The sequence below is a fragment of the Natrix helvetica genome, assembly GCF_964273705.1.
Source record: "Natrix helvetica genome assembly, chromosome: 15".
In the NCBI taxonomy this organism is placed as follows: Eukaryota; Metazoa; Chordata; class Lepidosauria; order Squamata; family Natricidae; genus Natrix; species Natrix helvetica.
Genome location: NC_138565.1, coordinates 6,735,435 through 6,763,336, shown reverse-complemented (window position 1 = coordinate 6,763,336; position 27,902 = coordinate 6,735,435). Strand labels below are relative to the sequence as shown.

The window sequence follows — 27,902 nt, the reverse complement described above, 5'->3', positions numbered from 1 at the left end:
TTCCCTTCCTTTCTTTCCTTTCTTTTTTCTTTCCCTCCATTTTTTCTTCCCCTTCCTTTTTTAAGTTCTCTTTCTTTCTCTCTCTCCTTTCTTTCTTTCTTTCTTTCTTTCTCCTTCTTTCTTTCTTTTTCAAAAAATGACGGTAAGCGCTGCATTGAAGACAGGAAAAAAAAATGGCTGGGCCGTTTTCTTTTTCTTTCAAATTTTATTTTTTAAACAACCAACTAGGAAAACTAGAACGTTTCTCTTTTGCTAAAAGTCGAAGGCCAAGGGAGGAAAGGAAACTCTCGGGGGGGACAGGGGGGACTACAGAGGGGAAAAAAAAATAGTTTCTCCTCTGCTCTCATCTCGCCCTGCGCCGGCTGGACCGCCGGGGGGTAGTGACTGTCTCCCCTTCGCCCGGCGTGGATGGCGCCCCATCTTGGCTGGCCAGCCCTTCGCTCAGTTCGGCTTCTTCTGGGTCCATTGAGGCAGCTTCTACAGCCAGTTTTTGCTGCATTTCCAAGGCGGGCTGTTCTCCCGGGGGGTGCAGTCCAGCCCCCTCCCCTGACCCCTCGCCGTCTTGCCCCACTGAGCTCTCGCTCCCCGGCGAGGAGGGGCTGCTCCTCTCGTCAATGACCAGGACTCCGCAGATATCCTCCGTTTCAAAGTACCCGGAGCACGTCTGGATTACCTCGGGGGACTCGCAAGGGGGCGAGATTCTCTGGCGTCCTGTGACGGCCTCTTCTGGATCGGGCGTTTTGGTCGCGGAGGGAGGTTGGGGGTCCGTCAGCTGCGAGGGGGTGGCTGTGTGTCCGCCAGTGGCCTGGAGCCGGGAGGCCCTGTACCGCTGCAGGCAGAAAATAATTGTTCTGGCTGAGGCTTCCCGAGAGCCTGAAGCAAACTCCCGGTCCCGACAAAAAAAACCTTTTATTAATTTCCACATCCAGCAAAGTCTTTCCAGGGAGGATTTACGGTCACAGACCTTATCTGACTTGGAGAGCTGCCAGGCCGGTATCTGCAAAACTTGACAAGGAGTCTCGGAGAGTCACGAACCAATTAAGCGAAGTAATTGCCTCCTGCAAACTCCACTCCTCTTTTATTCCCTCTGGGAGGGGCCATTCATCGTCCACCTGTGGCCTTCCTCCCAAGTTGACCCCTGTTCTTTAGCTGTTCCCTTCCTCTGGTCCCTACAAAAATTCCTTTTATTCATTGACTGGAAATTCTGCTCATTCCCATCCAGCAAAGTTCTTTCAATGGAGGATTTACGGTCACAGACCTTATCTGGCTTGGAGAGCTGCCAGGCTGATCTCTGCAGAACTTGGCCAGGAGCCTTGGAGAGTCACAAACCAATGAAGCGAACTAATGGCCTCCTGCAAACTCCACTCCCCTTTCTCCCCTCTTTTATTCCCTCTGGGAGGGGCCATTCATCGTCTACCTGTGGCCTTACTCCAAAGTCGATCCCTCTTCTTTAGCTGTTCCCTTCGTCTGGCAACTCACACTGGGAACAGGCTCCAGCTGTTCTTCTGCCTCACTTATCTCTGACTCTGAAGGCAGCTGGTAACTGTCAGATGGCCTCGACCCCATCTCTGCCTCCGACACAGAGCCCTCATCCGAGCCTTCCCCAGACTCCAGGACTGGCCCAGGTTCCTCCCCAACCCTCCTCACTGTCCGATTCTGCTGCCAACTCCGCTTGCCACTGGCGGCCCACAACAGGAACTGAATCTCTTTTAGAAAGTGGTCCAAAGCTTGGGTTGGGAACCCCATTTAGCAATTTTACGCAGCCCACTAGTCCTCATGGAGATAAAATATCTTAAGGGAGAAAGTCCAGTGGCTGAATAATAAACCTGCCCTGAGCCTTTTTTCAGGCACAAAGAAATTGCTTTCTTGAGGGTTTTTTTTGGTACTGAGTTCCAGTTTCGTGCAAAAAAAAAAAAAGGCCCATAGCGAGCAACGGATCCCCTTAATGACTGCCAACCACCAGGGTTGTAAAATGAGTCACCAGACAGCCTTCTTAGGATCGTCACAGCTGGTGGCTGAAATTCTGGGCTCGATTACAGTCGTATGTCGAGGACTTAACCTGTAAGCCTCAACGGTGGGCAAATGCCGGAGCAGGGTTCAGATTTCCGGGGCCAGAGAGAAGAACTTTAGCTAGCCCAGAAGGGGGTGGAGACCCCCTGGAATTTCCCCACCCCAGGAGGAGGTGGGGGAGTGGATTAAAGAATTAGCGGAGCGGGTGATGGGAAATGCTAGATAGGAGGGAGGGAGGAAGAGAGAAAGGGAAGGAAGGAGAAGGGTAAGGGAGAAAGAGAGAAAGGGAAGGAAGGAAGGAGAAGGGTAAGGAGGGAAGGAAGAGAGAAAGGAAGGAAGGAAGGAGAAGGGTAAGGAAGGGAGGAAGACAGGAAGGAAGGAAGGAAGGAAGGAAGGAAGGAAGGAAGGAAGGAAGGAAGGGGAAGGAAGGGAGGAAGAGAGAAAGGAAGGAAGGAGAAGGGGAAGGAAGGGAGGGAGGAAGAGAGAAAGGAAGGAAGGAAGGAGGGGAAGGGAGGAAGAAAGGAAGGAAGGAGAAGGGGAAGGGAGGGAGGAAGAGAGAAAGGAAGGAAGGGAAGAGAAGGGTAAGGAAGGGAGAGAGGAAAATAAGGGGAAAAGGAGGCTGAAAGGGAAGGGGGGAAGAAAGGAAAGGAAGGAGAAGGGTAAGGAAGGGAGGAAGGAAGGAGGCAGAAAGGGAAGGATGGAGAGTGGTAAGGATGGAGAAGGGAGGAAGGAGAAGGGAGAAAGGGAAGGAAGGAGAAGGGTAAGGAAAGGAAGAAGGAGAGGAAGGGAGAAAGAAGGAAAGGAAGGAAATAGAATGGTAAGGAAGGGAGGAAGAGGGAGAAAGGAAGGAGAAGGAGAAATGCAAAGGAAGGAAGGAAAGGGAGGAAGGAGGGAGAAAGAAGGAAAGGGAGGAAGGAGAAGGGTAAGGAAAGGAGAGAGAGGGAGAAACGAAAAAGGGTAAGGGAGGAGAAGGAGGAAGGAAGGAAGGAAGGAGGGAGAAAGAAGGAAGGTTGGAAGGAGAGAAAGGGAAAGAAGGAAGGAAGGAAGATGGGAATGAGAAGGAGGGAGGCAGGGATAGAGGGAGAGCGGGAGGAAGGAAGCACTTACCTGCAGGTTCTCGAAATGCATCCGGGACTTGCAATGGGTGAGCCGCGTGGCCGAGTCGCTGGAGTAGAATTTGTGGCACAGCCGGCACAGGAATCCCGCTACGGGCACCAGGAATTCCAGGCCTGGCAGAGGGAGGGAGGGGAAAGGAAGGCCGCGCATCAAGAAAGCATAAAACGCGCAGGAGGGACACAAGGCAGCTTTCTCAAGACGGAAGAACCAAGAATCTTTATTACAGGTAAGTCCTCGACGTTCATTTAACGACCGTTCCAAGTTACAACGGCACTGGAAAAAACGTGACGGGTGGCCTCTTTTTCACACTTAACGACTCGGGACCCTTCCAGGCTCACCCGATTTACTGGACAGCGGACTCGTACTTACGACAGTCACAACCTCCCGGAGTCCCGTGATCCTCTTTTGCGACCTTCTGACAAGCGAAAGTCAAAGGGGGGGGGGGGTGTTTCGCTTAACAACCGCGTGACCAATTTAACAGCCGTGGTGATTCGCTTAACAACGGCGGCAAGAACAGTCGTAAGATGGGGCCAAACTCAAAACTGTCCCCGTAAACCAAGGACTACCAAAGGGGGAGGACGTTAAGGAAGGTAGGCAGGATCGGAGGGACGGTCTGGAGCAGCGATCAACAACTGGGGCTCCGCGAAAATTTTTTGGGGGGTGCGCCTAATATATTTTTTTTGCATTTTTTAAATATTGCACTAAATCGGGGGTCCTCAAACTACGCCCCCCTGGGACGGATACGTGCAATGGACGCTTGTGTTGCTGCAGAGAGTCTTCCCCTTTGGGGTCTTTTTGTGATGGTCGGAGGGGGGCAGAAATTCCCACTTGGGGTCTGCTTCTGCCTCCTGGTGGGGGGCTTTGGGCGAAGGCTGGAGGGAAGAGCCGCTGATGGCGAAGAGCCAGAGGGCCTCGTTCCAGTGGGACGGCATCATGGCCTGGAACTGGCTGACCATCTCAGCCCGCTGAGTCTCCAGGCGCTGGCACCTGGCCTTGCCCTCCCGCAAGTCTTCCCTCTGCTTGGGAAGCCTATGCTCCTAGTCCTCAGTGAGGTGCTTCTTCTGAGCCTCCTCCTCGGTCAGAATTTGAACTGAGCTCTTTTGCCAACTCTTTCTCCTGGGGGCTGCTTAGCTCCAGCGACGGCTTCCTGTTGGGGCCCCAAGGAGCCCAGGCAGGTGAGGAGGGGCTGGGAGGGGAGGGGTGAATAGAGTCCGGCGAGGCGCCCCTCAACGTGAGTGACATCCAGTTGGCCGCGCCCACCCAGTCACACAACTGCCTAGCCATGCCCACCCAGCTGGTCATTAGGCAGATCTTATTAGCGGTCGGCGGGATTTAAAATTATGAATTTAGCGGTCCCTGAGATCCGAAAGGTTAGGGACCCCTGGTCTGGTGGATCCCACTTCTAGGAAGTGGGGATATTGGGGGGGGGGGGTGTCTTTTCAAACCAGGACATGTTTGTCTACCTGTTGAGCCTCCGCAGGGGAAAAACCAAGAGAGGAAGCAAGAAAAAGAGGAAAGAAAAAAAAAACACGCGCACAGACAAAGATACAACACGGAGTACCAACTCGCTTCTCTTACCATAGACCGTGTCCGGACAATACTCGGCGTTTCCTCCAGGGTCTTCCACAGACGTTTCTCTCTGCCCAACCTGGGAGGGGAACGAGGAGGGGAGGGTTTAAACTCCCACTTTTGAATCGGAAGCTCCCAAAATAACGAGAATTTTGTTTTCGGGTTTCGCAAAAGAGGGATAAGAGGTGGAGCCTCGGAATCAGGAGGCTGTGTGTTCGACCTTAGGTAGAGGCAGATATTTCTCTCTCTGGGTGAAAATGAGAATTATATCTGCTGAACAAAACTCCGCACTGGCAACAGGAATGGTATCCGGCCAGTAAAACACTGCTAGCTCCATTTGGTGGCCCAGATTTCCCCTCGCAAGGGATTATGAAGATACGATGATTTCTCCAAAAGAAACACGGAAGAAGGGATTGCAAAAAAATAAATAAATAAAAGCAGACACATCCCTCAAGTCGCGGGAAAGAGGGAAATGGGGGAAGAGGCATGATAAAGACTCCACCCACCCACCCCCTCGCCCTTTCCCCCCAGACTCAAGGGGGTCTTAGAGGGAAGAAAGCAGGAAAAACACAATCGGGGCTTGCAAAATTCAATTATGACAGCCAGTTTAGTTTAGTTTAGTTTAGTTTAGAGTTTAGTTTAGTTTAGTTTAGAGTTTAGTTTAGGTTTTAGTTTAGAGTTAAGTTTAGTTTTTAGTTGATCTCGTTTTTATTGTCCGGTACCGGCTGCTAGATGGTAATAGTTCAAAAAAAAAAAAAGGGGGGGGGGTTTCCCAGGATGAGATGGACCTTTAAGAATGTTTTGAACTTTCTTAAGGCAGTGAATAAAAGGGACGCGGTGGCTCAGGGGCTAAGACGCTGAGCTTGTCGATTGGAAAGGTCGGCAGTTTGGTGGTTCGAATCCCGAACGCCGTGTAACGGAGTGAGCTCCCGTGACTTGTCCCAGCTTCTGCCAGCCTAGCAGTTGGAAAGCAGGTAAAAAATGCAAGGAGAAAAATAGGCACCACCTTTGGTGGGAAGGGAACAGCGTTCCGTGCGCCTTCGGCGTTGAGTCATGCCGGCCACATGACCATGGAGACGTCTTCGGACAGCGCTGGCTCTTTGGCTTTGAAATGGAGGTGAGCACCGCCTCCTAGAGTCAGGAACGACTAGCGCATATCTGCGAGGGGAACCTTTCCCTTATCTGAATAAAGCTGGTGTCTAAATTTCCTGGCCAGCCCCTCTGGCTCTGCTCTCCCTCCTCGCAAATAAACGGAGCTGCTGAGAAGGCCCTTCCTTACCTGTTGATTCACGGCCTCCGCTGGATCCAGCTGGGGCCCCTCCCCTGCTTCCTCATCCTCCTCTTCCTCGTCCTCGTCCTGCTCTTCAAAGCACCCCACGGCGTCCACCGTGATCAGCTCCTCGGAGTCCTCGGGGCCCCCCAGGTCTTTCTCACCCAGTCTCACCTGGTCAGGGGCAGGAAAAGAGGGAGGGAGGGAGGGAAGGATAGACAGAAAGGCAAAAAGAAAGAGAGTTCAACAAGACCCTGGAACACCCCCCCCCCAATCCCTTTTATTCTTAGTCTCTGACCTCTTTAGCCTTCTGCTTGTGCTCCAAGGACTTCATGTGCTCCACAAACTTGCGGGGAGTTTTGAAGTAACGACTGCAGACGGTGCAGAAGGGACGGAGGAAGCGTTTGGCCAGCTGGAACGAGACGGGGAAGGAGGGAGGAAGGGGTTGGGGATGGAAGGGAGGGAGGGAGGGAGGAAGGGAAGAAAGCAAGGAAACAAGGAAGGAAGAGGGAAAGAGGAAGGAATGAAAGCAAGGAAGAAGGAGGAAGAAAGGAAGGAATGAAAGGAAGGAAAGAAAGAAAGAAGGAAAGCAAGGAAAGAAGAAAGGAATGGAAGCAAGGAAGGAAAGGAGGAAGGCAGGATAGGGAGGAACAGGGAGGGAGGAAGGAAAGAAGGAAGAGGAAGGAAGGCAGGAAAGAACGAAGAGGGAGGGAGGAAGGAAAGAAGGAAAGCAAGGAAGAGGGATGGAGGAAGGAAGGGATGAAAGCAAGGAAGGAAAGAAGGAAGGAAAGATAGGGAGAAACAGGGAGGGAGGGAGGAAGGAAAGGAAGGAATGAAAGCAAGGAAGAGGGAGGGAGGAAGGAAAGAAGGAAAGCAAGGAAGGAAAGAAGGAAGAGGGAGGAAAGCAAATAAGGTTGAGGGAGGAAAGAAGGGAGGAAGAAATGAAAGCAAGATAGGAAGGAAGAGTGAGGGAAAAGGAAAGCAAGCAAGGAAGGAATGAAAGCAAGGAAGAGGGAGGGGGAGGAAGGAAAGCAAGGAAGGAAAGAAGGAAAGGAAGGAAGGAAGAGGGAGGGAGGAAAGCAAATAAGGAAGAGGGAGGAAAGAAGGGAGGAAAGCAAGGGAGGAAGGAGAGGCAGGAAGGGATTGGGAATAGAAGGAAAGGAGGGAGGAAGGGATATTTAGTTCAGCTGAACAATTCCCTGCCATTTTCCAGAAATCCAAACTCCAAATTTATCAGAGGAATCCGGGGGAGGGGGGGGGGGGGGCTTTTACCTTGTGTTCCTGTGTCCTCCGGTGTTTGATGAGGTCACCTTTGAAGTTCACCTGGCAGGTGTTACACCAGCGCTGCTGGCTCTCACTGCAAAGGAAGGAAGGGAAGCTCTCAAGGGAACCACAAAAGGATTGCTCTACCTCCTTTCATCCCCCCCCCTCGCCCCCCCCACCCCCAAGCTCCCCGATAACCCTCTCATCCTTCGGCCCGAGAGAGCAAAGGGCTCCACCGGGAGGGCAACCTGCTTGATTTCTCTCGTTCGCAACCCGGAGGATTTCCACTCTCTGGTTCTTGATCCAGAGCAAGGCAAGGGGAGCGCACCTTCACGGCTCTGTGTGTGTGTGTGTGTGTGTGTGTGTGTGTGTGTGTGTGTGTTGAGGTTCCTAAATTGCAAGGCTTCCGTCCCGCGCACCCACCCGTCTCTCTCGGCTGGCGCCGCTGTCTCCCTCCCCAAAGGCGGCTGGGAGGCGAGGCAAACGTTGCTTCTCTCCTGGATTTCCTGAAGCCGCTGCCGATGTTGAACACCTGACAGGTGAGCCTGGAAATTCTGGAGCAAGACAAGTGCGAGAAAAAAGAAAGAAAGAAAGAAAGAAAGAAAGAAAGAAAGAAAGAAAGAAAGAAAGAAAGAAAGAAGGAGGGAGGGAGGGAGGGAGGAAAGAAAGAGAGAGAGAGAGAAAGAAAGAAAGAAAGAAAGAGAAAGAAAGGAGAAAGAAAGAGAGAAAGAGAGAGAGAGAGAGAAAGAAAGAAAGGAGAAAGAAAGAAAGAAAGAGAGAAAGAAAGAAAGGAGAAAGAAAGAAAGAGAGAAAGAGAGAAAGAAAGAAAGGAGAAAGAGAGAAAGGAAAGAAGGGAAAGAAAAAGAAATGCAAAAAAGAAAGCATGAAAGAAAAGAAAGAGAAAGACAGAAATAAAAAGAGAGAAAGAAAAGAAAGCATGAAAGAAAAGAAAGAGAAAGGAAAGAAAGAAAGAAAAGAAAGAGAAAGAAGGCAAGAATGAAAAGAAAGAAAAAAGAAAGAAAAGAAAGAGAAAGGAAAGAAAGAAAGAAAAGAAAGAGAAAGAAGGCAAGAAAGAGAAAGAAAGAAAGAAGGCAAGAAAGAGAAAGACAAGAGAAAGGAAGGTAGGAAGGAAGGAAAGAAAAAAAGAGGAGAGAGAGAGAGAGAAGAAGAGGGGAAGGGAAGAGAGAAGAGCAGAGAAGAGAAATTGCTTAGCTCCTTGGAAGCTGCACCCTTGCAAAGCAAGAAAATTGAATCAGTTTTTTACCGAGAGCTAAAGAGAAGAAGACCAGTTTGGGGATACTGGTAGTCCTCAACTTATGACCACGATTTCCACTCTTATGTAAGGCCGTTGTTAAGTGAGTCATCTGTTTTTGAATGGAAGCAAGGGGGAGTAAGGGAAGGAAGGAGTTGGGAATGAGGGAGGGAGGGGGAAGATGAGAGGAAGAAAGGGAGGGAGGGATGAAAGGAAGGAGAGAAGGAAGGCAAAAGAGAGTGGGAGGGAGGGAAGGAAGAAAGAAAGGAAGATGAGAGGAAGAAAGGGAGGGAGGGATGAAAGGACGGACAGAAGGAAGGTGAAAGAGAGTGGGAGGGAGGGAAGGAAGGAGAAAGGGAAGGAAGGAAGAAATGAAGATGTGAGGAAGAAAGGGATGAAAGGAAGTAGAGAAGGAAAGTGAAAGAAAGTGGGAGGGAGGGAGAGAGATGAGGGAAGGGGAAGAAGGGAAGATGAGAAGAAGAAAGGAAGGGATGAAAGGAAGGAGAGAAGGAAGGTGACAGTGGGGGGGAGGGAGATGAAAGGAAGGAAGAGAGATGAGAGAAGGGAAGGCCATTCTACATGCAGACAAGGAGCCACTTAGCTTTCGCTTCTCTATTTCTCTTTCTTTTAGGGACCAAAGTGCTTCGTTCTCCTCCTTCGAAGGATTTCAGCATTCCCTTCTTCAACAAAACCCAGAAGTAAAATCCTGCTTCTCCCCAGACAGAGGCGCTGGCTGAAACCACCTATCCTTCTGCTACCGCCCCAGGCCCACCCAACGGCCCCCCTTGGCAAATGCCTTGCCCCCCACCCCTGACCTTTGCCCCTCCTCCCTCCTCTCCGCACCTGCTGGTTGAAGCAGTTGCTTCTGCAGATGTAGCAGTAGAATTTCAAGGTGGCCCCAGGGGGGGGCTGCAGGGGGGGTCCGGGGGGGCCCAGCTTGAGCGCCGGCGTGGTGCTGATGGCTCGGCTCTCACTGCTGTGCTGGATGGTCACCTTCAAGGCACCTGCGTTGCTCAGCACCTGGCACAAGGGAGGGGAGAACGAGAGGGGGGCCCAGCTCAACTCTCTGGCTTCCGCCAAAGGGAAAGGAAGAGGTCCTTCTTCCGGCCACATCTGGGCAGATGTTTTGCACCCCCGTTTTGCACCCCCTGGGGAATAGGAATGGGGCAACTTGCCAGGGCCAACTCTCTGCGGGACAGTTTAACAATTTCCATGTCATTCTTGAACACGGATGCAAAAATGTTCAATGTTGTCATTCATCTTTCCTTCTGTCCCTCCTTTCGCATCCTTTCTTTAGTGCGTCCATTCCACCCTTTCTTTCATATTAATGTAACCCTTGCCGCACAGCGAATTGTCCCGCAACAAGTTGGCTGTGGCGAGCTGTCCCATGGCAAGTTGGATGTAGCCAGTTGGTCATGATGAGTTGGCCATGGCAAGTTGGATGTGGCTAGTTGGTCATGAGTTGGCCATGATGAGTTGGCCATGGCAAGTTGGATGTGGCTAGTTGGTCATGAGTTGGCCATGATGAGTTGGCCATGGCAAGTTGGATGTGGTGAGTTGGCCATGATGAGTTGGTCATGATGAGTTGGCCATGGCAAGTTGGATGTGGTGAGCTGGCCATGATGAGTTGGCCATGGCAAGTTGAATTTGGCCAGTTGGTCATGATGAGTTGGCCATGATGAGTTGGCCATGGCAAGTTGCATGTGGCGAGTTGGCAATGATGAGTTGGCCATGGCAAGTTGGATGTGGTGAGCTGGCCATGATGAGTTGGCCATGATGAGTTGGCCATGGCAAGTTGGATGTGGCGAGTTGGCCATGATGAGTTGGCCATGGCAAGTTGGATGTGGCAAGTTGGCCATGGCAAGTTGGATGTGGTGAGCTGGCCATGATGAGTTGGCCATGGCAAGTTGGATGTGGCAAGTTGGCCATGGCAAGTTGGATGTGGCGAGTTGGCCATGGCAAGTTGGATGTGGTGAGTTGGCCATGATGAGTTGGCCATGGCAAGTTGAATTTGGCCAGTTGGTCATGATGAGTTGGCCATGATGAGTTGGCCATGGCAAGTTGGATGTGGTGAGCTGGCCATGATGAGTTGGCCATGATGAGTTGGCCTTGGCGAGTTGGATGTGGCGAGTTGGCCATGATGAGTTGGCCATGGCAAGTTGGATGTGGCCAGTTGGTCATGATGAGTTGGCCATGGCAAGTTGGATGTGGCGAGTTGGCCATGATGAGTTGGCCATGGCAAGTTGGATGTGGCGAGTTGGCCATGATGAGTTGGCCATGGCAAGTTGGATGTGGCCAGTTGGTCATGATGAGTTGGCCATGGCAAGTTGGATGTGGCGAGTTGGCCATGATGAGTTGGCCATGGCAAGTTGGATGTGGCAAGTTGGCCATGGCAAGTTGGATGTGGTGAGTTGGCCATGGCAAGTTGGATGTGGTGAGTTGGCCATGATGAGTTGGCCATGGCAAGTTGAATTTGGCCAGTTGGTCATGATGAGTTGGCCATGATGAGTTGGCCATGGCAAGTTGGCCGTGGTGAATTGTCATAGACCTTCTGGGGATGGTGCTAGCCATCAGGGTCATTCCACCTACATTCACTCCCCCCACCCCTTTTTGGCTCACCTCTGAGTTCTTCTCCTCCTCTTCAAAGTTCTCCTCCGAAGCCTCCGCGGTGACCTCCCCTTCCCCAGCATCTAGGAAACAAGAGACTGTGAGGAAGTCTGGATTCGAACACAGATCCTCAGAGACAGAAGAACGGCAGGTGGTCTCTCCTTGGCTACGTATAATCGAGCCGAAGGCAAACCTTCGCTCCACCGAATGGTGGCTTGGACTGCCTGGCCTTCAAGACCCCTGCTTATTGAGCTGTAGAAAATTGAGAGGGTCCCTGGAGGTCATCCAGTCGAGCCCCTGCTCGGTGCAGGGAAGCTTTCTCAAAATATTTGGCTTTTCTCTCCAGCCAAGAAGCATTTATTCCTTTTTCAAAGAACTTGTAAGAATATTTAACTTTATTTCTTTAGCATGTTTCTTTTGCTGTAGATCTTTATAGAGGTAGTCCTCGACTTACGACCACAATTTGAGCCCATTTATGTTGTTAAGTGAGACATTTGTTAAATGAGCTTCCTCCATTTTCTTGCCACTGTTGTTAAGTGAATCACCGCAGTTGATAAGTTAGTCGCCCAGTTGTTAAGTGAATCTGGCTTTCCCACAGACTTTGCTTTGCCCAGAAGGTCACAAAAGTGGGATGCAACCCGTCGTAAGTATGAACCAGTTGCCCATGCATCTGAATTTTGACCCCGTGAGCATGGGGATGCCGCAACGGTCGTTAAGTGTGAAAAACGGTCGTAAGTCTAGTTTTTCCCAGCACCGCCGTAACTTTGAATGGTCACTAAATGAACCGTTGTAAGTCGAGGACTGCCTGGATTGACAGTCCTTGACTTACGACCATCGTTGAAGCTGGAATTTCCATCGCTAAGGGATGTGATCCTTCGGGGAGTCGTGGCTTGCCTGACTTTAATGACCTTTTTGCCACGGTCACTAAGCAAATCAGGCAGTTGCAGCCCCCAAAACGCCCCAACGGTCATCAATACTTACCTGTTGCCACGAATTCTGTCTCTCTTTCTGTCTGAGCATCTTCTACTTTGGGAATCTCTGGTGCATCTTCAGCGTCGGAGATCTCCACTTCACTAGTGGGGCGGAGGAGGAGAATAAAACAGGAACGGAAACAGAATTGAATTCTTTATTGGCCAGGTGTGATTGGACACACAAGGAATTTGAAGCTCCCAATTTTCCCCCCCCTCGTCCCGTCCCCCCCCCGGCTCAAAACGACACTATAGGGCACTGCACACCGGGAAAACACAACACAAGGACAGTTTTCCCCCATCCCTCTGCTAAACAACTAATTCCCACCACACTGTCAAACTATTTACTAAGACTGTATTAGTATTCTTCTTCTCATCCTCCCTAGGACCTCCCTCCCTTTCTACTTAGGGCTATAGCTTTGTTGCTTGTGCCTCTACGACTTTTATTGTTTCATTTAGTTTCCTAGTGTGATTCTGATTGCTTATTTCGTATCCTGTGACTTCCACTAAGTGTTGCATCTTATGATTCATGATGAATGTATTTTTAAGACGACTAGGATCGTGATTTATCATTTATATCTCTTATATACACTGAGAGCTTCTGCACCAAAGACAAATTCCTCGTGTCTCCAATCACACTTGGCCAATAAAGAATTCTATTCTGTTCTGCTTCTATTCTATTCTATTTTCTACTCTATTCTATTTTATTCTATTCTATCCAGTCCTATTCTATTCTATTCATTCCTATTCTATTCTATTTTCTATTCTATTCTGTTCTATTCTATTTTCTATTCTATTTTCTATTTTATTCTATTCTATTTTCTATTCTATTCTATTTTCTATTCTATTCTACTCATTCCTATTCTATTCATTCCTATTCTATTCTATTCTGTTCTATTCTATTTTCTATTCTATTCTATTTTCTATTCTATTCTATTTTCTATTCTATTCTATTCTATTTTCTATTCTATTCTATTTTCTATTCTATTCTATTCTGTTCTATTCTTATTTTCTATTCTGTTCTATTGTATTCTATTTTCCATTCTATCCTATTTTCTATTCTATTCTATTCATTCCTATTCTATTTTCTATTCATTTTCTATTCTATTCATTCCTATTCTATTCTATTTTCTATTCTATTCTGTTCTATTCTATTTTCTATTCTATTCTATTCATTCCTATTCTATTTTCTATTCTATTCTGTTCTATTCTATTTTCTATTCTATTCTATTTTCCATTCTATCCTATTTTCTATTCTATTCTATTCATTCCTATTCTATTTTCTATTCATTTTCTATTCTATTCATTCCTATTCTATTCATTCCTATTCTATTCTATTTTCTATTCTATTCTGTTCTATTCTATTTTCTATTCTATTCTATTCATTCCTATTCTATTTTCTATTCTATTCTGTTCTATTCTATTTTCTATTCTATTCTATTTTCCATTCTATCCTATTTTCTATTCTATTCTATTCATTCCTATTCTATTTTCTATTCATTTTCTATTCTATTCATTCCTATTCTATTCATTCCTATTCTATTCTATTTTCTATTCTATTCTGTTCTATTCTATTTTCTATTCTATTCTATTCATTCCTATTCTATTTTCTATTCTATTCTGTTCTATTCTATTTTCTATTCTATTCTATTTTCCATTCTATCCTATTTTCTATTCTATTCTATTCATTCCTATTCTATTTTCTATTCATTTTCTATTCTATTCATTCCTATTCTATTCATTCCTATTCTATTCTATTTTCTATTCTATTCTGTTCTATTCTATTTTCTATTCTATTCTATTCATTCCTATTCTATTTTCTATTCTATTCTGTTCTATTCTATTTTCTATTCTATTCTATTTTCCATTCTATCCTATTTTCTATTCTATTCTATTCATTCCTATTCTATTTTCTATTCATTTTCTATTCTATTCATTCCTATTCTATTCATTCCTATTCTATTCTATTTTCTATTCTATTCTGTTCTATTCTATTTTCTATTCTATTCCGATTTTTTTTTAAAATAGTATTTATTACATTTTCCAAAATTAAAAAAAAAACAACACACATATTTACACTTGTAACAGCTTTTCCGTATACATGTTCTGCATACATGTTTTTCGTAATAATCCTACTTCCCTAAAATAAAATTCTATCTCTATATCACTATCCTAAGTTATATCCATATTTAAATACTCTCTATATACTATACTTATACCTTAAGTTTTACATTTATTCTCAAGCCAGGTCTATTCCAACTTCTATTCCATTCCATTCCATTTCATGCTTCTATTCTATTCTATTAAATTTTCTATATTCTCTTCTCTTCATCGATAGGATAAATTTATGATAAACTCTTTATTGGTCCAAGTGTGACTGGACACAGAAGGAATTTGAACCTCAGTGTACATCGAAGCAACAAGTGATCAATCATGATCCTAATTAATGATAAATAATTTATTGATAGGATACATTTATGATACTTTCTTGGTTTTTCTCTGAAGAGGTTTCGCTTCTCATCCAAGAAGCTTCTTCAACTCTAGTGAAACCTCTTCAAAGGAAAACCAAGAAAGTTCAGTTGCCTCTGGGAGGGGGGGGGGAAGCACTTTTTTGGGACAAAGGCAACCTTGATGACGGAGGGTCTCCCCCATGTCCATGTCCAAGGGAGGAACGTTTAGATTACCCTTGCAGGAATCGTGGTTACCTTCGGGGCAGCTTGGCCGCTGGTTCGCCATCTTGAGAAGTCTCCAGGAGGGTCTCTGCAAGGCAGAAAAATAGGTTGAGGACCCCAAATTTCTGTAGCCAAGTGAGACGGCCGTTAAGTGAGTCTGGTCCCACTTTACAGCCTTCGGACTTGCTACCCTTCGCTGAAGTGGCATACAACAATGCAGTCCACACCAGTTGTCTTGCTGAGATAGTCCACACCTTCCTTGCCACAGTACAGGTAGTCCTTGACTTACAGCAGTCCGTTTAGTGACCAAAGTTACAACGGCAGGGAAAAAGGTCCCTTTCGACCGTTTTTCAGAGTTATCTGCTTTCTGCCATCGAGAGATCAAAATTCAGTGGCTTGGCAACTGGTTCATACTTATGACGGTTGGTGTCCCGGGGGGGAGGGGGGTCACGTGATTCACCTTTGCGACCTTCTGACAACGGGGAAGCGAGGTTCACTTAACGACCATGTCACTAACGTAGCAGTGATTCACTTAAAACCGCTGTGGCAAGAAAGGGAACCAACGTCTCGCTGAACAACAGGGGTCAATTGTGGTCGTAGGTCGAGGACTGCCTGCCGTTAAGCGAATCTCTGCCGTTGTTAAGTGAGGAACAGGGCTGTCGAATGACTCTGGCTTCCCCATCGACGTTGGGAGTCAAGGAGTCCCCAAACGGAATCTCGTGATCCTGGGACACTGTAACAGTCATAAGTTCATGCCAGTGGTCAAGCCGGTGAATTTAGTGATTTAAATGGAGTTGATTTAAATCAAGCCTTTTTACTAGTGATTTAAATCATACTTTAAATGGAGTTGATTTAAATCGTGATTTAAATTGTTTTAAATCAAGCCTTTTTACTAGTGATTTAAACTGTGATTTTAATGGTTGATTTAAATCAAGCCTTTTTACTAGTGATTTAAACCGTGATTTTAATGGTTGATTTAAATCAAGCCTTTTTACTAGTGATTTTACTAGTGATTTTAATCGTGATTTAAATGGATTTAAATCAAGCCTTTTACTAATGATTTAAATGGTGCTTTAAATGGAGTTGATTTAAATCCTTTTCACTAGTGATTTCAATGGTGATTCCAATGGTTGATTTAAATCAAGCCGTTTTACTAGTGATTTAAATGGAATTGATTTAAATCATAATTTAAATGGAGTTGATTTAAATCAAATCCACCCTGTCTCCTTCCTCAGCCAATATCTCATTTGCAAGCCAAAGCGTCTTCTGAAGACCATCAACTCTTTCTGAGCTATCAAGAGAGGCCTCGCCTTACCTGAAGGAGGAGAGCTGGGCTGTTTTCCCACCAGCGCAGCCCCTTCCTCGCCTTGCCCTGGGACGGAGGATGAGGCGCCGTCTGCCTCTCGCTTCCTCTCCGCGACCCTGGGAAAATCCTGCAGCATAAAAGAGATTTTTTTAAAAAAACAAAACAAAACAGGGGAGTGAATTGTAAGGACAACTTTTCATAATTCCTTTTGCAAGACAGAGCATTAATAACCTAGAGAATAGAATAACAGAGTTGGAAGGGACCTTGGAGGTCTTCTAGTCCAACCCCCTGCCTAGGCAGGAAACCCTACACCACTTCAGACAAATGGTTACCCAACCTCTTCTTAAAGACTTCCAGTGTTGGGGCATTCACAACTTCTGGAGGCAACTTCTGTTCCACTGATTAATTGTTCTAACTGTCAGGAAATTTCTCCTCAGTTCTAAGTTGCTTCTCTCCTTGATTAGTTTCCACCCATTGCTTCTTGTTCTACCCTCAGGTGCTTTGGAGAATAGTTTGACTCCTTCTTTGTGGCAACCCCTGAGATATTGGAACACTGCTATCCTGTCTCCCCTAGTCCTTCTTTCTCTTAAGCTAGACATACCCAGTTCCTGCAACCGTTCTTCATATGTTTTAGCCTCCAGTCCCCTAATCCTCTTTGTTGCTCTTCTCTGCACTCTTTCTAGAGTCTCCACATCTTTTCTACATCGTGGCGACCAAATGCTTCCAGTTGAGCATGCGGGAGGGAAAGAGGACGGGGAGAAACTCTGCAAAATCAAAAAATGAAGCCCTAAACTCTCCAACGAGAAGGAGGAACAAGAAAGCAGAAAGGGAAATGAATCGTTGCTGATACCCCCTGGGGAAAAAAACCACCGGCATTTTTTTTCTACATCTGCAGTGAAAAGAAGTGGAAATCCGTTACGTTTTATTCCGATTTCCACCGAAACTTTTCCTGACTTGAGGACTTTCCCCCTCGAAGGGCCTGAAGCCAGCAGATAAATGGATAAAAAAAAGGGATGAAAATTGAAGGATTGATGGCAGGATTGTTACCACTGCCATCATATCTATAACGCTGGATTTTTGATCGCGATTGAGCCCAAAATTTACGTGGCTAAGCAGAACAGTCGTTAAGCGAGCGGTGCCCCCTTTTACGACCTGCCTTGCCCCCGTGATTAAGCGAATTAAGCGTTCTTAAAAGTTAGGAACACGGTTGTTAAGCGAATCCCGCTTCCCACATCTGACTTTGCTTGTCAGAAGGTTGCAAAAGTCATAAATTGCCAAGCCCCTGAATTTTGATCGTGTGACCACGGGAGGGGGAGGGGAGGGGGAGACGACACACGCTGCAGTGGTCGTTAAGTGTGAAAAACAGCCGTAAGTCACTTTCTCCAGGACCTTCGAACGGTCGCTAAACGGAAGTCAGTTAAGTCGGTAACGAGAAGATGGGAGAAACGGCGAAAACGGTTGGTTTTAAACCGGGAATACGGAGGATACGTTCGCCCCCGGGCTGCCAAGGGCTCTCTCGTGACCCTGCCTACCTGGCAGGGGTGCTGTTTGCACCACGGCGAGGTCTCTGCGAGGATCGGTGAGCCGCAAACGGCGGGAAGAAATCCGGATCGGAGAGGAAACTCACCTTGCGGAAGGGCCTCGCCTGGCGATGAAATGGGAGGGCTGGGAAACCCAGGTGAGGGGGCTTGAGGGAGATGGGTGGGGGGCCCAGCAGAGAGTGACGAGTGGCTTGAGGGAAGAATTGCTGTAACACAGGAGCAGCGGCCACATTGAAGCCTCTCATGTTACCTGTAAGAAGAGCCCTCCCAAGAGAAACAGCCAGGAAAGGGAGAGAGAGAGAGAGAGAGAGAGAGAGAGAACAGATCAGATATTGCACAAAATTTGGGGCCTTCCTATTGTGGCTGGCCAGAAGACCTGACAGCAGATTGGGACAGTGAGGAGGTTGGGGAGGAACCTGGGCCAGTCCTGGAGTCTGGGGAAGGCTCTGATGAGGGCTCTGTGTCGGAGGCAGAGATGGGGTCGAGGCCGTCTGACAGTTACCAGCTGCCTTCAGAGTCAGACATCAGTGAGGCAGAAGAACAGCTGGAGCCTGTTTCCAGAGAGTTGCCAGACGAAGGGAACAACTAAAGAACAGGGGTCAACTTGGGAGTAAGGCCACAAGGGGACAATGAATGGCCCCTCCCAGAGGAAATAAAAGAGGGGAGAAAGGGGAGTGGAGTTTGCAGGAGGCCATTAGTTCGCTTCATTGGTTCGTGACTCTCCGAGACTCCTGGCCAAGTTTTGCAGATCTTGGCCTGGCAGCTCTCCAAGCCAGAGAAGGTCTGTGACTGTAAATCCTCCCTCGAAAATCTTTGCTGGAGGTGAACGAGCAGAATTCACACACCAAATTGATAAAAGGTTTTTTTTGGTCGGGATGGGAGTGGTTAGAGCAGATCGGCTGGCACGGGCTGCTATTGCAGGGTGTGTTTCGAACCCAGGAGCCTGCAGTTCAGGGAGTTAACCAAGGCTTGGCGTGTTGGCCCTATCACCTTGGACGGGAATGACCAAACCCAGACCAAGACAGTGGAAGAAAACATAATGGAGGAAATCAGTTGGGCATCGTTTTTCAGGCACCGGCCTCAAAACTGGGAGACAGGGAGTTATAGTACTGCCCCAGGCATAAAAGGCGGCTGGGTGGCTTTGTTTGCTGCTCTTATGAGGAAAATAGGAGGAAGGAAGGGATATTAAGGGTGCGTTGCAAATTAATAGTAAATTAAAAATTAAAAATGACAGGATAATGAAAAGGACTAGGGGTTATATGATAATATTCAAGTATTTGAGGGGCTGCCCCTAAGAGAAGGGGGCCAACTAGAAGGCAAGACAAAAAAAAAAAACAATGGATGGAAACTAACCAGAGAGAGAAGCAACCTGGAATGAAGGAGAAACTTCCTAACAGTGAGAACAATTAACCAGTGGAACAGCTTGCCACCAGAGGTTAAAAACCTCGCTGGAGGTTTTTAAAGAAGAATCTAGACAGCCACATGTCTGGAATGGTATAGGGTTTCCTGCTTGAGCAAGGGGCTGGACTAGAAGACCTCTAAGGCCCCTTCCAACTTTAGTTTTCCTTCCTTCCTTCCTTCCCTTCCCACATCTTCCTTCTTTCCTTTCCTCCTTCCCATCTTCCTTCCTGTATGAAATGGCATAGGGTTTCCTGCTTGAGCAAGGGGCTGGACTAGAAGACCTCTAAGGCCCCTTCCAACTTTAGTTTTCCTTCCTTCCTTCCCTTCCCCCATCTTCCTTCTTTCCTTTCCTCCTTCCCATCTTCCTTCCTGTCTGAAATGGCACAGGGTCTCCTGCTTGAGCAGGGGGCTGGACTAGAAAACCTCTAAGGCCCCTTCCAACTTTGTTTTCCTTCCTTCCTTCCCTTCCCACACCTTCCTTCTTTCCTTTCCTCCTTCCCATCTTCCTTCCTGTCTGAAATGGCACAGGGTCTCCTGCTTGAGCAAGGGGCTGGACTAGAAGACCTCTAAGGCCCCTTCCAACTTTAGTTTTCCTTCCTTCCTTCCCTTCCCCCATCTTCCTTCTTTCCTTTCCTCCTTCCCATCTTCCTTCCTGTCTGAAATGGCACAGGGTCTCCTGCTTGAGCAGGGGGCTGGACTAGAAGACCTCTAAGGCCCCTTCCAACTTTAGTTTTCCTTCCTTCCTTCCCTTCCCCCATCTTCCTTCTTTCCTTTCCTCCTTCCCATCTTCCTTCCTGTCTGAAATGGCACAGGGTCTCCTGCTTGAGCAGGGGGCTGGACTAGAAGACCTCTAAGGCCCCTTCCAACTCTGCTATTATGTTCTATTAAAAAAAAAATCTAACAAATAATAACAGCAATAACAGGTAAGGTCAGGAGGCTGGCAAGGAAATTGAACACAACTGGAGTTTTCCCCTCTGCATCGGGAACAAGAAGCAACCGATTCTACCGCAATTGGGATCCGTCCATAAAAATAAACCCATTTCCTCTGGTTTATTGCGGCTCCATCCAGAGACTTTTAAGGGTAATGCTTGAGATTCGCCGAGATAACCCTGAGCCGATATCTGGATGGCAGAAAGAGCCTCGAGGGTGAGCCAAGCAAGACGTTTGAAAGGGCCATTAATGGAGCAGCTCCTGAATTATTCAGGCACGGGCTCTTTTCTCAAATGTCTCGGCATCAAATATTCCGAAAACCTCACCTAGCACCCAGAACTGAAAAAGGATCCCAAAGATTTGTTTTGCTCCCTGCAAACCTCGCAAGTTCAACAACCAAAAAGCGACAAGTCAGAAGATTAGAATAGAATAGAGCTGGGAAGGGACCTTGGAGGTCTTCAAGTCCAGCCCCCTGCTCAAGCAGGAGACCCTATACCGTTTCAGACAGATGGCTATCCAGGTTCTTCTCCAAAGCTCCCAGTGATGAAGCACCCACAACTTCTGGAGGAAAGCTGTTCCACCGATTCATTGTCCTGACTGTCAGGAAGTTTCTCCTTAATTCCACGTTGCTCCTCTCCTTGATTAGTTTCCATCCATTGTTTCTTGTCTGGCCTTCTGGTGCTTTGGAGAATAATTTTCTTTGTGGCATCCCCCCCCAAATACTGGAATCCTGCTATCATGTCCCCTCTAGTCCTTCTTTTCCCTTCGACTAGTCAAACTCAAATCCTGCAACCTAGTTCTAGGTTTAGTCCCCAGGCCTTTTGATCCTCTTAGTTGTTCTTCTCTGAACTTTTTCCAAAGTCTCGACGTCTTTTTTCTGTAACGGGGGGACCAAAACTGGATGCGGCGTTCCAGGGGTGGCCCTACTAAGGCTTTATAAAGAGGTACTAACACTTCACGTGATTTTGATTCTGTGCCTCTGTTTATACAACCAAAGATTGCATTAGGGTTTTTGGCTGCGGCCGCACACGGCTGGCTCATATTTAAGAGATCGTCCCCAAGGACTCCAAAGTCCATCCCCCAAGTGACTGTTTTTGAGCCAGGTTTCGCCTAATCTTTGCCTGGGTGTAAAACCTTGCTTCTCTCCACATTAAATTGCACGCTGTTGGATAGGGCCCGTTGACTTTGTCTTGGAGTTCCACGCTCACTCCGTTTTTTAGCCAGGTCTCCCCTAATCTGTCCTTGCCATCTGTAGATCACGCAGGTCTTCTGAATCGTTAGCGAAAGAAAAATTGAGCTGTAAACCAGGATTTAGAAAACCCAGGGTGGGCTTCACCTTCATGGCAAAACTGAACCAACTCGGGACAGATTTTAGCTTTCCGGGCTTAAAAACTGGAGATTGAAGATAGTTTAGTTTATTTCCATTGCACACGGCGCAAAAAATAATAATGAAATGCCGTCTTCGGTGTACATTGCAATTATAAAAATGGAAACACAAAACATACATCCTTTACATTCTATATAATTGAAATTGAACTATACCGTAGAATTCAATATAGTTACTGGCCTGGGATAGAAGCTGTTTTTCAACCTATTTGTCTGTGTTTTTATTATCCGGTACCGGCTGCCAAATGGTAATAGTTCAAAAAAAAAGGGTCCCCAGGATGAGATGGATCTTTAAGGATGTTTTGAACTTTCTTAAGGCAGCGGGAACTACAAAGCTCTTCCAAAGAGGGGGAGAGGGCAACCCATGATCCTCTGGGCAATGACGTTGACCCTCTGGAGTGCATCCTAATCTGCCACTGGGCAATTGGCGCAATAAATTAAAATACTCTCCGTGGTGCAGCGGTAGAAGGACACCAGGAGTTTTTGGTCCAGTTGTTGTTTCCCAAGAAGTCTCAGGTCGCATCATCTCTGCTGGACCCTTTTGACCAGGGCTGCAATGTGAGTTGCCCCAGGTCAGGTCCTCTTTTTATGACAACACCCAGAAACTTAAAACTGGCCCCTTGCCCCACTCTGTCTCCATTGCTAAGCAAAGGCTGGATGCCTGATCGATTATTTCTATAGTCCACTATAAGCTCCTTGGTCTTATTGGGGTTAAATAAGATACCATCCCAAAAATTGAAACAAGGTTCTCGGGAATCCTGCGTCAAATGTGGGTCTGGATCAGAGCCGAAAGGAAGTGGGGGGGGGGAAATGTGGAAGAGATCGTACCTTGCATTTGGTGCAGGAGAAGCGCTCGCTGGAGCACAGGGTTGGCGTTGAGAAGGGCTGCCGGGCTGGGTGCCTGCAGAGTTAACATCTGTGGCTGAGATGGCGTCACCGTTCTGGGAAAGAAAAGGACCAGAATATAAGTAATCCTTGATTTATAACTGTTCGTTTAGTGACCGTTCGGTGGAGTGGTGCAGTGGCCTAGAGGTGGAGCTCTCGCCTCGCAATCAGGGGGGCTGTGAGTTCGATCCTAGGTAGAGGCAGATATTTCACTTTCAATATATCTGCTGAACAAAACTCCGTAGTGGCGACAGGTATGGCATCCGGCCAGTAAACAACCTGCTAGCTCCATTCAGTTGCCCAGACTGCATCCCGCAAGGGATTACGGGGTCGTTAAATGAAGGTGATGATAATTTAGTAATCGGTCAGACACGAGTTACAACCACACTGAAAAAAAGGGACTTACGACCGTTTTTCAAACTTATGACCGTTCCAGCATCCCCACGGTCACATGATTTACATTTGGATGCTTGACAGCTGACTCATATTTATGAAGGTTGCAGCATCCCGGGGGGGGGAGGGATCACATGATCCTCTTTTGCGACCTTAACTTAACAATGGCAAGGATTCACTTAACAACAGTGGGGGGGGAAGTCGTAAAACGGGGCAAAACTCCCTTCACACACGTTTCACTCAACCACAGAAATTTGGGGGATTCATTGTGGTCGTATGTCGAGGACTACCTGTATTAAAATCCCCTAACTCCCCCCTCCCCCCAAAAAAATGTACTTAAAACATCCAGTCTTCCCCCCCTTCCTCCATCCATGATTTTATTCTATTTGGATCGTGATATTATCGGGTATCTTATTTATACACGATGATTTTAATGCTTTGTTTCTGCGGGAAGCAGAAGTCAAGAGTCGCTTGGAAACGAGATGGGCAGCAAATTATAAATAATAAATTCACAACAAACAAACAAACAAACAAACAAGCCTCCAGCTGCGGTGGCCAAGCTTCCTTGCAAGATGGATGGGCCCCACTTGGTGATTTTCATTTTTGGGGGGCCACCACTAAAAGGACTCTGTAGCAGGAGGCCGCGGTGGGATCCCTCAGATGTGGGCGTTTCTCTCAGCAGCTGCTCGGCTTAACGACCCAGTCTCCATTGTGGTCGCTAAACGAGGACCGCTCCTCTACAGCCTGTCTCTGCAGGGGGAAGCCTAAAAGGTTCTGCGATGCCCTTTGCGTAAACGCACACTCTATTGTGCCAGGGCAAGAAAGAAAAGCCAAAACATCCATCCTCCACAGCCAGATGTCTACTCTAGCTGCTTGGAGGGGTGGGCGGGAGCGATGGGCATTGTAATCCCAAAGACCAGGGAGAAGCGTGGGGGAGGTCTATTCTTTTTTTAAGGGTGGGGTGGTCTGCAGAGTTTGCAACCTGGGTTAGGGGCGCTTTGCCGATGGGGTGCCCCCTCCTTAGGTAAGGGGCAGGGGTTCTACGCAGGCTGGGGAGCATGGGGACGGCAGTCCATCAGCCTTAAGGAACTTGGCTGCATCTTTCCAAGGAAGGCAGAGCTTCTTTGAGCTCATCCCCCTGTCTTGGAGGAGGGAGGAGGGCAGCCTGGCTGGGGAGCATGGGAACATGGCTGGGGAGCATGGGCAGTCCATGCGCCTTAAGGAACTTGGCTGCACCTTTCCAAGGAAGACAGACGCTTCCTTTGATCTGACTGTGCATCCCCCTGCCTGGTGGGGGGGAGGGAGGCTGCAGAGGGTCGCCGGCAGGGGAACCCCGTCTGCCCCCCCACCCCCAACCTCGCGCGGGCCCCCCACACCTCCCCGCGGGGGCGCGCAACGACCGCCCCCCCCCCCCACCCTCTGGGGCGCAATTACGCACGGCGGCGCGCCTGGCAGCCTCCTGGGGGCGTCGGGAGGGCGAGCCCGGCAGCGGCCTCCCCGGCAGGGCTTACCGGCTGGGCGTCGGTTGGGGGGGCGCCGGCGGGCTCTGCTGCTGCTGGAGGAGCTGCTGCAAGCGGAGCAGCTGCTGCTGGCCGAACATGGCCGGGGAGGAAGACCGCCGGGCGGCCGCCGGGCAGGAGGGAAGGCGGACCGGCCTCGGCTGGGCGGAGGAGGCGGAGGCTCTTCCTGGCTCGGCCAGGCTCGGGAGCGCGCCTCGTGGGGGCGGGGGCGGAGGGCGGCGCGCGGCTCCGGCCCGGCGCTCCGCGGGCGCCTCTCATGGCGAGGCTGGGCGCAGCAGCCTTCAACCCCCCCCCCCCCACCTGCAACACACCCACCTCCTCCTCCTCCTCCTCCCCACTCCGAGGGTCTTTCCAGCCCCCCACCCCCACCTCCCCTCCTGTCCAAGCCTCGGGGGTGCAAGGAGGAGGAGGAAGCTAGGCGGAGGGGGGGGGGGGAGGGATTAGATGGCCCGACCCTCTTCGACATTGGAAGGTCCTCCAAGGTCCCTTCCAACTCTACTATTGTATTGTATTTTACAACTAGTTGGGGGGGAATTCGTAAGTCCTGCTCAGTCAGACTCTCTCTATATCTATCTATCATCTATCTATCTATCTATCTATCTATCTATCTATCTATCTATCTATCATCTCTCTCTCTCTCTCTCTCTCTATCATCCATCCATCTATTCATCTATCTATGTATGTATCTATTCATTATCTATCTATCTATCTACATCTATCTATCTATCTATCTATCTATCTATCTATCTATCTATCTACATCTATCTATCTATTCATCTATTCATCTATGTACCTATCTATTCATCTCCATCTATCTATCCATCTATTCGTTTATCTATCCATCTATTCATTATCTATCTATGTAGTCATCTCTATCTATTTATCTATCTATATCTATCTATTCATCTCTATCTATCCATCTATCTATCATCTAGCTATCTATTCATTTATCTATGTATGTATCTATTCATTATCTATCTATCTATCTACATATATCTATCTATTCATCTATTCATCTATGTACCTATCTATTCATCTCCATCTATCTATCTATCTATCTATCTATCTATCTATCTATCCATCCATCCATCCATCTATTCATTTATCTATGTATCTATTCATTATCTATCTATCTAGTCATATCTATCTATCTATCTATCTATCTATTCATCTATCTATCTATTCATCTCTATCTATCCATCTATTCATCTATCTCTGTATGTAACTATTCATTATCTATCTATCTATTCATCTCTATCTATCCATCTATTCATCTATCTCTGTATGTAACTATTCATTATCTATCTATCTATTCATATCTATCTATCTATCTATCTATCTATCTATCTATCTATCTATTCATCTATCTATCTATCTAATTTATCATTCTATCTGTCTCTTTCAAATCTACTTATCTACCTATCTTACATCTATTTCACCTACTTACTTATCTAATCGGCCTATCATGTCTATTTACTCTGTCTGTCTGTCTGTCTGTCTGTCTACTTGATCATGTATCTCTATCTATGTCTGTCTCTGTCTAACCTATCATCTGTCTACTTAACTACCTACCTACCTACCTATATATATATCCATCAGACACAATTTCATAGCTGTTGGGACTGTACATTTCTATTAAACGAATCCTAATCTTTCTCCCTCTTCCATAAAATTGTTCCTTTCGGGGTTTGTTTTGAAGCAGCTGCCTAAATTCCCCTCCATGGGAACTGATGTTCTTTCCACCTTGAAAACCAAGGTAAGGTCACTGCCAACAGACAACCGGCATTTACGGGAGACAAATGAGATCCACAAGGTGCTTTTTAAAGAAAAACCTTGCCAGAAGGTAAAGAGTTACTGGGGACCCACGCAGATCAACTCCCCCTCCAACACCTCCACCTGGACTTCGCCAGCTGCCACTAGCTGATGCCCAGCCCGAGTGAACGCAGAGTAGGTTTGCCGCAAAAGTTAAAACACATTTTTAAAAAACCCACAGTTGTTGCCATGTCAACAGATCTTGCATCCTTGCTTGGAAAAGCTGCTGAAAAACAGGAAATTGAGAGGGTGGCAAAATGTTGGATCTTTTTGGGCCTGGCAGGAGTTGTAGGGCAGAGTTAAGGATGACGCAAGTGTTGGGTATGGCAGGACTCACTTATATATTGGGATAAATTTTACACATAGGGAGGGGGTAAGGGAGAAGAGGGAGAGGAAGAAAGAAAAGGAAGACCAGAAGGAGGAGGAGGAGAAAAGAGACAATAATGGCAGAAAAGGAAAAGGGGAAGAAGAAGCAAGAGGAGGAAGAGAAGGAAGAAGAAGAAGAGGAGGAGTAGAGAAGAAGAATGGGAAGAAGAAGAGGGGGAGAAGCAGAAGGAGGAGGAGGAGAAGGGGAAGAAGAAAAGAAGAGGAGGAGGAGGAACAGAAGGAGAAGCAGGAGGAAGGGAACAGGAAGAAGAAGAAGGGGAAGAAGAAGGAAGAAGAAAAAGAAGGAGAAGCAGAAGAAGGAAGACGAGAAGGAGGAGGAGAAGCAAAAGAAGCAGGAGGAGGAGAAGGGGAAGAAGAAGGAAGGAGGAGGAAGAAGAAGAAGGAAGAAGAGGAGGAGGAAGAAGGAAGAAGAGGAGGAGGAAGAAGAAGGAAGAAGAGGAGGAGGAGAAGATGAAGAAGAGGAGGAAGGAGGAAGAAGAAAAAGAAGAAGCAGAAAGAAGGAAGAAGAAAAATTGGAGGAGGAGGAGAAGCAGAAGGAGCAGGAGGAGGAGAAGGGGATGATGAAGAAGAAGATTATTTTGGAACTTCACTGGTCTTACAGGGTCTCCTGCAGGAGACTAGATGACCTCCAAGGTCCCTTCCAACTCTTGTTATTCTGTTCAAGTTGGCAAGATTAAGAAACATCCATCCGGGGCTTGGTTTCTCGCGCGGCTTAAAGGCCTTAAAACTGAATCGTGGTTGAACTCAAAGGGGGGGGGCTTCCGCTGATCCCCAGCCCCCCACCTCCAATTTTGGGCTTCCATCCCATCCCAGCCCTTTCGGCATCCGTGGGTGGGTGGGTGGGGTCTCCATCAGGACTGTCCTTTTTTTAAAATACCCACAAAAAAAGAACAGAAGGATCCTAGCAGATGGCTCCAAGTCCTGGCGAGAAAAAACAACAACCCCAGATCCTCAAAATTAGTCCGGGGGTGGCTCTTGCGGGAAAAGATCATTTCGATCCCAAAGCCATGCTTAGCTCCCCTTCTCAGCCAGAGAGACACGGAGCATGGAAAGAGGGCAATCGAAAAACTAATCTTGCAGATTAAAAGGAAGAAAAACAGACACAAAAAAAGGGGGAATCCTTATGCCATTTTCTAAATTGATCTCCCCCACTGTCGCTTCCTTTGAACCAAGATCACGGATGCAAGTTCACCCATTTCTGTTTGTTTGTTTGTCTCGACAAGTTTCTAGTCCCTTGCATGATAGTTTTAACGCGGATTCCAATGTAGGCAAAACATTATTCGAGGCAGGGACACAAATAAAAGACAACCGGTAAACAGAACTGATATTTATCCCTCTGTTTCAAAAAATATATATGAACAGAACAGAATAACAGAGTTGGAAGGGCCCTTGTAGGTCATCTAGTCCAACCCCCTCATCGAAGCAGAAGACCCTACTACACCATCCCTGACAGATGGCATTCCAGTCTCCACTTGAAAGCCTCCAGGGATGAAGCTCCCACAACTTCCGAAGTCCATTTCTGTTCCATTGAATAAATATAGAATAATAGAGTTGGAAGGGACCTTGCAGGTCATCTAGTCCAACCCCCCTCCGCCCAAGCAGGAGACCCTACAC

At 47.5% G+C, this 27,902-nt stretch overlaps 1 protein-coding gene across 2 annotated transcripts; it reads right to left on the bottom strand.

Moving 5' to 3' along the window:
• Positions 1-191: 191 nt before the first annotated feature.
• On the bottom strand, positions 192-24,253 carry CIZ1 (CDKN1A interacting zinc finger protein 1). Of its 2 annotated transcripts, XM_081967150.1 has the most exons (15): positions 24,081-24,253; positions 22,120-22,232; positions 17,661-17,824; positions 16,043-16,160; positions 14,761-14,815; positions 12,069-12,160; positions 11,100-11,170; positions 9,324-9,500; positions 7,652-7,782; positions 7,238-7,322; positions 6,264-6,377; positions 5,975-6,139; positions 4,705-4,774; positions 3,118-3,239; positions 192-829 (listed from the first exon to the last, which is right to left on the bottom strand). In XM_081967150.1, the coding sequence occupies exons 1-15, from the start codon at positions 24,167-24,169 to the stop codon at positions 344-346; spliced, it is 2,052 nt and encodes a 683-aa protein (XP_081823276.1). In that variant the 5' UTR covers positions 24,170-24,253; the 3' UTR covers positions 192-343. The 2 variants fall into 2 exon arrangements, with proteins under 2 accessions (XP_081823276.1, XP_081823277.1); XM_081967151.1 differs by lacking the exon at positions 5,975-6,139.
• Between the last annotated feature and the right edge of the window lie 3,649 nt (positions 24,254-27,902).

What these genes read in the sequence shown, in the direction of transcription:
- CIZ1 (XM_081967150.1), bottom strand. Translation starts at nt 24,169, where the DNA reads ATGTTCGGCCAGCAGCAGCTGCTCCGCTTGCAGCAGCTCCTCCAGCAG. An exon ending in TCTCCTGCACCAAATGCAAG is followed by an intron (nt 17,825 to 22,119) that starts GTACGATCTCTT and finishes CTCTTCTTACAG; the next exon opens with GTAACATGAGAGGCTTCAAT. An exon ending in TGCATTTCGAGAACCTGCAG is followed by an intron (nt 830 to 3,117) that starts GTAAGTGCTTCC and finishes TTCTGCCTGCAG; the next exon opens with CGGTACAGGGCCTCCCGGCT.